This window comes from Papaver somniferum, chromosome 3 (assembly GCF_003573695.1).
Source record: "Papaver somniferum cultivar HN1 chromosome 3, ASM357369v1, whole genome shotgun sequence".
Lineage (NCBI taxonomy): Eukaryota > Viridiplantae > Streptophyta > Magnoliopsida > Ranunculales > Papaveraceae > Papaver > Papaver somniferum.
In genome coordinates this window covers 99345771-99357007 of record NC_039360.1, presented here as the reverse complement: position 1 = coordinate 99357007, position 11237 = coordinate 99345771, and the positions used below count along the sequence as shown (strand labels likewise).

At 36.5% G+C, this 11237-nt stretch overlaps 2 protein-coding genes across 3 annotated transcripts; both read left to right on the top strand.

Moving 5' to 3' along the window:
• Window positions 1–4700: 4700 nt before the first annotated feature.
• LOC113356950 (24-methylenesterol C-methyltransferase 2-like) lies at window positions 4701–6509 on the top strand. Of its 2 annotated transcripts, none has more exons than XM_026600186.1 (2): window positions 4701–5918; window positions 6419–6509. In XM_026600186.1, the coding sequence occupies exon 1, from the start codon at window positions 4797–4799 to the stop codon at window positions 5871–5873; it is 1077 nt and encodes a 358-aa protein (XP_026455971.1). In that variant the 5' UTR covers window positions 4701–4796; the 3' UTR covers window positions 5874–5918; window positions 6419–6509. The 2 variants fall into 2 exon arrangements, with proteins under 2 accessions (XP_026455971.1, XP_026455972.1); XM_026600187.1 differs by having other exon boundaries at window positions 6386–6509.
• A 2652-nt stretch (window positions 6510–9161) lies between these two features.
• LOC113356949 (thioredoxin-like protein CDSP32, chloroplastic) lies at window positions 9162–10345 on the top strand. The gene has a single exon (XM_026600185.1). It carries the CDS (start codon window positions 9284–9286, stop codon window positions 10193–10195), a length of 912 nt encoding a protein of 303 aa, XP_026455970.1. The 5' UTR covers window positions 9162–9283; the 3' UTR covers window positions 10196–10345.
• The last annotated feature ends 892 nt before the right edge of the window (window positions 10346–11237 follow it).

Below are 11237 nucleotides of genomic sequence, written 5' to 3'. Positions count from 1 at the left end.
TCAGAAGAATTAGCTCTGATACGTTTTCTCAGATCAGCTCTAGGGTTAATCTTCCTTTTGAGGTTTGATTAAGCATCATGTTCTGCGGCAATGAAAGTACCTCTAGTGATAATTGGTGTTTGACTTGGTATATCAACAATTTGAATCTTCGTGAAGAGTTAGAAGTTCGAATTGGACCATTCAAAATTGAATCAGAGTTAGGGATATAATCTTCAACAGTAACATTCTGAGTTGTGACTTGTTTGAAAATAATCGATAACCCATTGTTCTGTTGAGTCGAGTTTTGTTGAATCAGACCAACATCAAAGATCTTCAAAGCTATTGATCTGTTGACAAAAGGTCTCATCTGAAACATATTTGATAAACCCTTTTGAGCAGTATTTTCAATATGTTGAATATTTTCTTTTGATTTTCCTTTGTTACATATAGGAGCAATGGTAGACTCGATCTGAGTATCTGGCACAATTTCGTTTTGTTTCATAATGGTATCAATAACTGCATTTGACGTAGGACCACGTTGATTTCTAACTGGTATAGTTGGCATCATGAGTCTTGAGACAGCAGGGAGAGTATATTTGGCACTAAAGGAGGAGGCTTCCTTGATAGCTTTCTGTTTTAACTTCCAGGAAAGACAATTCACATCTTTATGATCAAGAGCACGACATGAAGAGCAGAAATATCTTGGAACTTTGATGTATCTGCATTCGATAATAAATGGTTGAGTTCTTCCATTAGTGAACAAAGGGATGCCCACTGGTAATGCTTTCTGAACCGGAATTCTGACACAGACCTTTACATTCTTCTTAAGAGAAAGATTTCCATAAGGATCTTTAGCTTCAACAAGTTCTCCCATCTTAAAAGTAAGTTTCTGAAGGTCCTCGAACTCAGTACATTCTTTTGGAATGTTGCATATGATAAACCACATTAGTTCCTCTGTGAATGAGAGTTGATAATTAGCTGGCCAACCTTCTGTTGGAACAACTTTCAGCACCGTTAGATACCCACATACAAACCAAGGCCTCTGGGAATTAATTCTATTAAAATCATCTTCATCTAGGAACTGAATAAGAACTTTGTTGCGTAATCCACTGAAGGTAGTGACTGTGGGAGATTGAGCAAGAGGCCATTGATTACAGATGTAATAACGAATAGAAGAAGTAGGAACAAGGGTTTCACATCATAGATAGCCTACCATACACCACTTCCAGTTATTATCAGACTCTGCTAAGATGACAGTTTTATCTATGAAAACTGGTTCAGAAAGTGTATACATTAAGGTTAGTTTGTCAGCCATTAGAGCATAAAGGTTTTGAACTTCTTGACTAATCGTTTGAGAGGTTTTTGGTAAAACAGGGAGATCCGTTTGATATATAGACTGGATATGTATGAAGAGGTATAGATTGTGTTGAGAATCACAGGTAACGGATATAATATGGAGATAGATAGAAAGGAATCTGTTCTTAGTACTGTCCTGGTAGTGATTGCAGACTATAGGAAAGAAGAGTTGACAATATATTTTACTTTTAATTTGGTTTTGATCCTCAAAAAAGGAAAAATAAAGTTTGCTGAATAAGGTTTGACAAGTATTCAGGTGGAAATTGGTGTAAGGTATATGTTGTTGTGATGTTGTTGCTTTTTTGGAGGTAGAGCTTAACATTCGAGTCGTCCCTATCCTTTCATGTTTTTTATGTAGCGACAGAGATGGAGGCTTAGAATTCACGTTAGATGGATGATAAAAAAACAAAGCCAAAGCAAACCCAATGATCCATCGAGACCTTTTCTGTTGTACGTAAAAGTGGAGAGTAAGCATGATGAGATTGAGAGTAGATGAATCATAAATGGGTTTGTCTTTATTTAGATAGACATAGGAATGAAAATAGAAACTTCCAAGAGTAATAATGGTATTAACATGAGGGGATGAGTGGTGGGGGTCGAAAGGGTTAGAATGATGGGGAGTTGATATGTGTTTTTTTATGGTTATGATTGAAAGTGGGACTCTTGGCACTAGGTTAAGGTTTGATGGCTAGCTTGGTATTGGAATTAACCCATTTGACAGACATACCCCAAGCCTAATGGTGCCTCTCAACAGATGTTGCATTCTTCTAATCTGCATAAAATACAAGATTTTAATTAGACCCCAAAATTTATTATCAAAGTTAGATGACCTATCCATACCTCCCTTAATAGTAGTTCCAATAGCAGTAATGGTTATAGTGATTTTTAGGTGTTGAAAATAGGTTTGTATAGGGTAATTATGATCATGAGGATGAAAATAATACACATGGTTTTGAATGGGCGTGGTAAACAAAGCGACATGACGCTTAACCAAGCGCCATAAATGGGAATTAATAGGCACAATTGGGTTTTTAAAGGGATATTTAGCCAAGAGATTATCATAGCCAAAGTAATTTTCTTTGAGTTATTGCTCAGAAAGGGAAAGGGTTAAAAGAGAGAAACTAGGTTTAGATAATGGCTGGTCAAAATTATCAGAATCTTCCAGGCGCCGATGAGGAGAGACTTCCGGTTGTACCACCATCTTCTGCAGAGTATGAACAAGCCAAAGTTCTTGCTCTCTCCTTGAGTACTGCAGAACTTCAGAATTTGAGGGCTGACATTCAAGCAGAAATTGATCGTCGTGCACATGAGTTGATCCATCAGAGAAAAGAGCAAGAGAGAATTCGTAAGAGAGAAGAAGAGAGGCTTGAAAATTTGTATACTGCATGGAAGCAAAATATTTTGCAAGAAAAGATAGAAAGGATGAGGAATGGGCTGAGAATCATTCCAAATGTAAAAGATACGGAAGTGCGACTGAAAGTGATTCTGATGCTTCTGATGAAGGTTTTGAGTATGATTTAGAGGAGGTTGATACCAGTGAACTTGATTCAGATGTTGCAGAGGATAAGAGTAGAATGAAGAGGTACCAGGAGAGGAAGTTGAGGAACCGGTTTGATTATGAACATGCCAATCCGAAGATTTTCGCAAGGACCATGCAGGAGGGTGAGCCAAAATATGAAGATGAAGAGATGCTTGAGGACGAGACAGAATATGAGGGAGGGGACTGGAGAAGATGCTGACAGTGAGAAATCTGCATCTTCAAGTAATAGTTCACCTGCGACATCTGACAGTGATGATAGTGAGAGATATGAAGAGGAAGGATGGAGCACTGATGAAGATGAATTTTAGTAGTCTCTTCGCAAGTGTCGGAAAAGGCTAGATTTTCAGGTTTAGCATAAAGCTTGAAAACGATCAACATGTTTTTAACAAAACAACTTTTTCGATGCTTGTTTTTGCTCCTCCTCTTCTTGATTTTGTTGCAGGTGTTGGTGTAGATTCTGATATTCTTTTCGATCTTCCGGTCGGATTTCCTTATAGCTTGGTGGTTATCTTGATGCATACAGGTGATGATGTTCATGAAGTTTTATTGATTAGTAGAAATGTTTGATTCAGTTCTAGTTTATTGGTGTTGGAAATGGTGTTTGTCTGGCACAGTACATGTGCAGGTTTGTTTGGAATTACTAGTAAAGTAAGTGCTTGAAATAGAATTTGGTTGTAATGATGAATACTATCTTGGAAACTTTTTGAGTAGCAATTGATTAACCGTTTATTTTTGATTTGGAATTTTTTAAATGTGTTTTTGTAATTGCTTTTGTTGAAATAATTCTTGTTTGATAAAAACTTTCGATCAAAGGTAGTACTGAGTAGGAAATAGGCTTTATAGATGACACAATTACTGATGATAATCACAAAAAAGAGGACTAATTGATGAATGCTAGTAGGATGAATTATCAGAAAGTAAGTTTCAGAGAACATGAAGAGAAATTGAGTGCTTATGTCAGGATGACGAAGCAGAGCTCTCCAACACAATATTGACACAGAGTAGCTTTAAAGGGTTCCTCTTTTACTTTCAGAAGTCTTGAATTTTATTTTTCTTGAAGTATATCCCTATACTCCGTATGATCTTGGTAAATCCGTTAAAATTGGTAACTCTAGAAGCACCTCAATGTCGATAGTAGACAAACAAAAGAATAACAACTCCAGCGGCGAAAAGCCAAAAACACGGACCACACCAACGGTTAACAACAATACATGTGTCCTCCTTGAAAAGCAGATTAAAACTGGACCTTCAATTCCTAAGAAGTCTGGAGTTTGAATAGTCCGCGCAGCTCTTTAGAAAAGTAAAAAGTATCTTTTTGAAAAACCGAAAGACGCGCCTCTATCATGCGACTTTGGCGCCAATCGGTGGTCCCACTTGAGATCAAACCTCTAAGTCATAACAATGGTCATTGACACCTCCCAATATGAAACAATCAAAATCATACCGACGTTAAATCTCCATGAATCACATAGTCGAGTTTAATTCACGCACGTTTAATTGTGGATTGCAAATCATCTCTTCAAATTCCATAACGGAAACCGTGTAAAAAACGTAACGCATATAAATGCCGATAAACAAAGAAACCAAAGAATATAACGTAAATCTTGCAGATCATAGATCACATAGCTATCGGCGTATATTAGCAAATCGAGTCATAGACAGAGAAAAACCTAAATCCTGCTGCACAAATCTCAAGGAAGATCCAAAAGAAAACATACGTGTCTTGTAAAGACAGGAAGTTGTAACTTGCTTAAAAGAAAACGTCAAGTACGAAATCAAAAAGACATACTGGTAAAAGGTAACCAAACAGTGGTGTACTTATTTAACAGTCTGCCTATTGTTTCTGTTTCTCTGTCTCAACAAAGAACTCTGGTTCTTCGCTTCATCTTCATCCAGTTTTCTCTTTCATCTTCATAAAAAAATGGATTCAGTAACTCTAATCTGTACTGCTGGTTTCATAATCGCTGGAGGATTATACTGGTTCGTTTGTGGTTTTGGATCAGCAGAAGTGAAAGGAAAAAGAGGTATAGATCTATCAGGAGGATCAATATCAAGAGAAAAAGTTGAAGATAAGTATAAACAATACTGGTCATTTTTCTTACGTCCTAAAGAAATTGAAAAACCTGATAAAGTGCCTGCTTTTGTCGATACTTTTTATAATCTTGTTACTGATATTTATGAATGGGGTTGGGGTCAGTCTTTTCATTTTAGTCCTTCAATTCCTGGGAAATCACATAAAGATGCAACAAGATTACATGAAGAAATGGCTGTAGATCTAATCAATGTTAAATCTGGTGATAAAATATTAGATGTTGGATGTGGTGTTGGTGGTCCAATGAGAGCTATTGCTTCTCATTCTAAAGCTAATGTTGTTGGTATTACTATTAATGAATATCAAGTTAAGAGAGCCAAGGCTCATAATCAGAAAGCTGGGTTGGATTCATTATGTGAAGTTGTTTGTGGTAATTTTCTTAAAATGCCATTTGGAGATAACACTTTTGATGGTGCTTATTCAATTGAAGCTACATGCCATGCTCCTAAACTTGAAGAAGTTTATTCTGAGATATTTAGGGTTTTAAAACGTGGATCTATGTATGTATCTTATGAATGGGTAACAACTGATAAGTACGTTGGGGAAAATTCTGAACATGTTGAAATCATTCAAGGAATTGAAAGAGGTGATGCTTTACCTGGGTTAAGAAGTTATGATGAGATTTCTAAAATCGCTAAAAAAGTTGGGTTTGAAATTGTGAAAGAGAGAGATTTAGCTAGACCACCATCAAATCCATGGTGGACAAGGTTGAAAATGGGCAGATTTGCTTACTGGAGGAATCATTTGGTGGTTACTGTGCTTTCTGCTTTGGGGATTGCTCCTAAAGGAACTGTTGATGTTCATGAGATGTTGTTTGTAACTGCTGATTACTTAACTAAAGGTGGTGAAACTGGGATTTTTTCACCAATGCATATGATTCTCTGTAGAAAACCAGTTTCTAATTAGAGAAAGAAGGTCATCAGAAACATAGTTCAGCAGGAGGGAGGAGAGGTACCAATCTTAATTTCAAAATTTCTACTCCTTTTAGGTTTTTTTCTTTCTCTTATTTATATTATTAGTTATAATGTCTTCAGATCTAGTTCTTTTAATGGATGAATTTATGTGGGTTAGATTGTGGCTTTTGATTAGGGGTAGTAGTGGGTTTGGAGGAGGAGAATAGATCTGAATTGTGGCTTTTAGTTAGTCTTAATTTTAATTTTCTTGGAGTTTAATTATAATTGGTTTTGCTTCTCATTGTTATTATCAGCATCACTGTAAGACTGTTAACTTTTCAGACCTTTTCTTTTGTAGAAGAACTAATAGTGTTGTTATAATTATGAAAAACAAACGAAATTGTCCTTGTAGGCCAACAAATTACTAATCCAGTCTATTGCTTAGAAAAATTTGGTACTTATATTCATAATTTGCTCTGTTTCTAAATTTCAATTTTCGTATACTTCTTCATGTTATGCATGTAGTGAAGTGAATCAGTTATTATTCTACTGAGGCAGGTGGTTTGTGTAGTATGAAGTTATGAACTGATATCCAATAAAGGAGATGTTTCTGCTTGGTACCAAAAGAAACAAATATTCCCATGAGATGCGCAGAGGACTTAAAAAGGAGAGCATCCTGTCTATCAAATGCTTGTTCTAGATAGGATGGGAATCAGTATGATTACAGATGAGTAGTGTCCACCTGTAGAACGCCATATGATGGATATAGGCATATAGCGAAGTAAGCAATTTGTGGCCTAGTTAGCAACAAATGCTATTTCTTGAACTAGTTAGCAATTTTGGGAGCTAAATCTGAAGACGTACTACCATTTCTTAACTCATAGTGTAGAGTCTTAGATCCACAAGAAAACAAAAACACAAAGCTTGAAATCTTGTTCCTGGTAGGTTCTCCAATCTTGTCTGACTCCAGTGGTAAGGACTGGTTTGTTTTACTTGTTGATGTAAAAGAGAGATCTTTTTTTACTGCAAGTTTTTGTAATATATGCCAGCCTGTTGCATAAGCTTTTGTTTCTTGCATCTGTTTTCTTCTCCATCTAATTGACATAAACACAAAACCAAATCACAACAGACGCACTTACTTTATCTAAGCATAGGGATAATAACAATCAATTATCACTTTCTTGCTATTTTCTTCTTCTTGAAGTTGCATGTGAAACCTCCTAATAAATTTTCTGGTTTTGTTTTTGGCTCTAGGAAATGTAAAAAAGATATTAATAAAGTAAGAGACCCTAGTCCGTAGTGATCCTCACCACCAGTATATGTTTTTAGTGGTGGATGACATGATGTACTATAATATACAGTAATTCAAATGTTAAAGTGTCTAGGGATTTCTGCAAATGCATTTGTTTAATCAATTTCCCCAGTAATTCCACATGAAGAAAAAAAACATTCATAGGAAAGTTTATTGTTCCTTCTTTTATGAATTCACTGTTGGAGAGATGAACCTGGACATCATCACATGCTGAAGCTTTGTGGAAGATACATTGATGCTTTACCAAGGGCCGCAGAGTTGCTACAATGGAGTTATTTCCTCATAGTATCTCATGATTACTTCTTGAACACTTCAGAAATCATAATTTAGTTTAGAACACTTTCATCTAGTAGATCCAAACGGAATAGCTGGAGGAGTAATTGTTGCATGTACTTATCCAACTTGAATCTCCCTGTGAGGACTAGCTTCCATTGGTGCCATTTTACTTGGCCACTGCAGTCCTAGTAGTATGGGATTTTTAACTGGGACTGCTATGGTCATCCAATAGTAATTTCTCATAATGTAGTGCAATCCCCAGATTGCTCTCTCCTTCCTAGCACATTTAACTGCAGAATTATTTTCTCACCCTGAAGCCAATTGTGGTGATAGTCCTAGGTGTCAATAAAGTTCCGATCATTGCTTATATTATGTTCGACTTACCACTGCTAAATCAGGGGTGCTGCATTCCTGATTTGTGTACTGCAGATTGTCCTTAGTTTTATTTAAGTCGCTGTATTAGGCTGGGTCTAATCGTAATTCAAGATTCAAGTTTCTCACTGGATCCACGTCATCAAAAATCATCGCCTGGACGTAGTGGGAATCCAAGATTCCTAGTAGATACGCTGTTTGAAGACGCGCGGCACGCACTTAGAAACAACGTTTCATTGGAAAATTCAAATGCGCTGTTTCTAACTGCGTATTGACCGTGTTGACCGGTCCACTGTTATTGTTCATATCTTCCGGTAATTAAATGACCATTAATGTTTATCTTTTTATCTGAATAGAAGCAAAATCTGCCGATCGAGTTAGTTGGGAAATTGAATAGAGGAGTCAGTCACTGAAAAAGGTGTGTGATGGTAATTCCAAAGACAACTGGTCTTCATTCGTTATAATCTAAGCTTTGGTGCAAGTAATTTTCATTGATTTTAGTTGCTGATTAGCGAGTTACTAAGAAGAAATTAAACAAACACCATTAGTTAATTGTCAATTGGCTTTCTTGGTGCAGGAAACGGTATACCCAACATGCATACGGCAAAACAGAAAAGAAAGAGATAGCGAAAAAAGACAAGGCATCGAGTTTATCTAAGTTGGAAGATCGAGCTCACAATTTTGCAAAGCCAACAAAACAGCTCTTGTACGTCGATTAATAAAACCAATGCGGAGTTACCACCAGGAAATTAAACAGACTGCATTTGTTAATTGTCATTTGGCTTCTTGGTGCCCGAAACGATACAACATGCATAGAGCAAAACAGAGGAGAGAGAAAAAGACAAACCTTATTGACCAGTCAACGTGTATTGACTCAGCGTGGCGCGCTGTTAGCAACCGTGTGGGAAAGAATATTTTCCTAGAATATTCTTTGGTACGTAGTTTGTAATCGCGTATCTTGTTTTTCCCACACGTAATTTCAAATCACGTGCCCGGGTTATTTCCATCTTGGATCCAAACCACACGCAGTACTCTCTGGGAAGCAAGACAATTATAGCGGGATAAACGACACTTCCACAGTGCTTTATCTTGGATCTTGGAGATGGTTAGACCCAGCCTTAGGGTGTTAGTGTTAGGTTCGTGATTAGAGAATATAGAGAGTGTCATTAAACCCAATATAAACCTGGTCACAAAGCCCATTGGAAGTAGCACTGTCAAAGCAGAGGAATGATTTTTTCCACTATACTATGTAGGTCCAAAACAGGCTGTGGATTATTATGAGCCACAGAGCAAATAAGTGGATATGCTTTTTGATCATTGAAAAAAATCAAAAGCAAGCAGAATATCCACAGTTTCATCTCTTTCGGCTATATTTGTATAGGTCTCTCTGGATATCAGAAGCTGCATTATCTGAGAACTCTCTCTTCAACTCAATTTCTAATACTCTTTTAACTCCATATTTCATGGCTACCACTACTACACTAAAGAACTTCTTATTTAAACAACATCCTTCTACTGTAAAAGCAGACCCCTTTTCCTCTCCTTACCGCACTTCAAGCACTCTTTCTCTTTTTCCTACACTACACAAACCATTGCCAACAACAACACTACAGACTAGTCACAAGAAGTTCATCACAAAAGCAACTTCGGCAGCCACTTCCAAGAAAGGAAAAAGTACTGATGAGAGAGTTCAACATGTTCATAGTATTGAGGAATTCGATGTTGCTCTTCAGGCAGCGAAAGACAAGCTCGTGGTAGTAGAATTCGCGGCAAGTCATAGTAAAAATAGTCGTAAAATATACCCTTTCATGGTGGATTTGAGTAGAACATGTAACGACGTTGAGTTTGTTCTAGTAATGGGCGATGAAAATGAGAAAACAAAAGCGCTTTGTGAAAGAGAAAAGATTGAAAAAGTTCCACACTTCAGTTTTTACAAAAGTATGGAGAAAATCCATGAAGAAGAAGGAATCGGTCCTGATGAACTCATGGGAGATGTGTTATACTATGGAGACAATCATTCAGCTGTAATTCAATTACACTCAAGAGAAGATGTCGAAAATCTGATTCAAGAACATAAAGCTGATGGCAAGCTGCTTGTTCTTGATGTAGGGTTAAAACATTGTGGACCATGTGTTAAGGTATACCCGACGGTCTTGAAATTATCACGGCAAATGGGGGACACTGTAGTTTTTGCAAGGATGAACGGAGATGAAAATGATAGTTGTATGCAATTCTTGAAAGATATGGAAGTTGTCGAAGTTCCGACGTTCGTGTTTATCAGAGATGGTGATATATGTGGAAGGTATGTTGGGTCAGGTAAAGGAGAACTTATTGGTGAAATACTTAGATACCAAGGGGTTAGAGTTACATACTGAAAATATTGATGCTTCCTTCAAAAGACTGCATACTGATAATACTAAGGAAAGCTTAAGTTAAAAATCATTATATAAGTATGTAAGAACTAAGAAGTGTATGTACTGAGAATTAATAGTTTAATGGTGTATGATTTTATTTACTTCTTCTGATGCAGTTTGCTAACTCGAATCCGATTCAAATTTCAAATAATTTCATTTTGTAAAATTTCGGAATGTATTGCGAATTTGCGAGTGTGTCAAAGCTGAAAGACGTGGGACTTGTCTATCTGCCAGGATGAACACCCATTATCCATATAGCTTAAGTGCTTAACAGCGAATGCAACTTGTTTAGGCAGTTGGTAAGAGTAGAACAACCAGATAGCTAGCTAAGACGGGAATGAGTAAGTTTGGGTTGTCATAAGAATTTTTTAAGTATCATTGACATTTGAAATATAAGAATTCCTTCTAGTATTTCAAATATTAGGAGGACAATCAATAATGATCGTACGCGCCTAAATTATTGGCATTTTAGCTTTAGCAAAGAATGCCATATGATATATGCTTCAATAATACAGTTTACTTAAATTATTTTGATGAAGAATGTCTTAGTATGTAAATAATAACTTAATTTTTAATAAGATGATGTTAGATTCTAAACTACCTCATAATACAAGATGATGATTAGCTGATTACCATTACATTCTCCATTCATTTTATTTGTCAATGCAATCATACGTTTTCATCATGATTAGATTACACGCCATTTTTGTTTCTTTTCTTGATTAAAATACAATGCTATACTGTCCTTTTTAATTCCAACGAAATATGCCCTGCTTCACTGAACACCTAAGGGGATGCTAATATTCTTGAGATACTACTAACCTTAATGTAAAATTTGGTCATGAATCTAGCGTGTGAATGAAAATCCAAAGAGCTATTGTTTTAGCATCATCTACTAGTTGTTGTGAAGAATTGAAGATAACGGAGAAACATACATCCTGTGTGTACATATTTCATCATCAAACACGTGTATATAGGAAGATACGTGGAGAGCATGCGGACA

Excerpts from the sequence above, each read along its gene's own strand:
- LOC113356950 (XM_026600186.1), top strand. The coding sequence starts at position 4,797 with ATGGATTCAGTAACTCTAATCTGTACTGCTGGTTTCATAATCGCTGGA.
- LOC113356949 (XM_026600185.1), top strand. The coding sequence starts at position 9,284 with ATGGCTACCACTACTACACTAAAGAACTTCTTATTTAAACAACATCCT.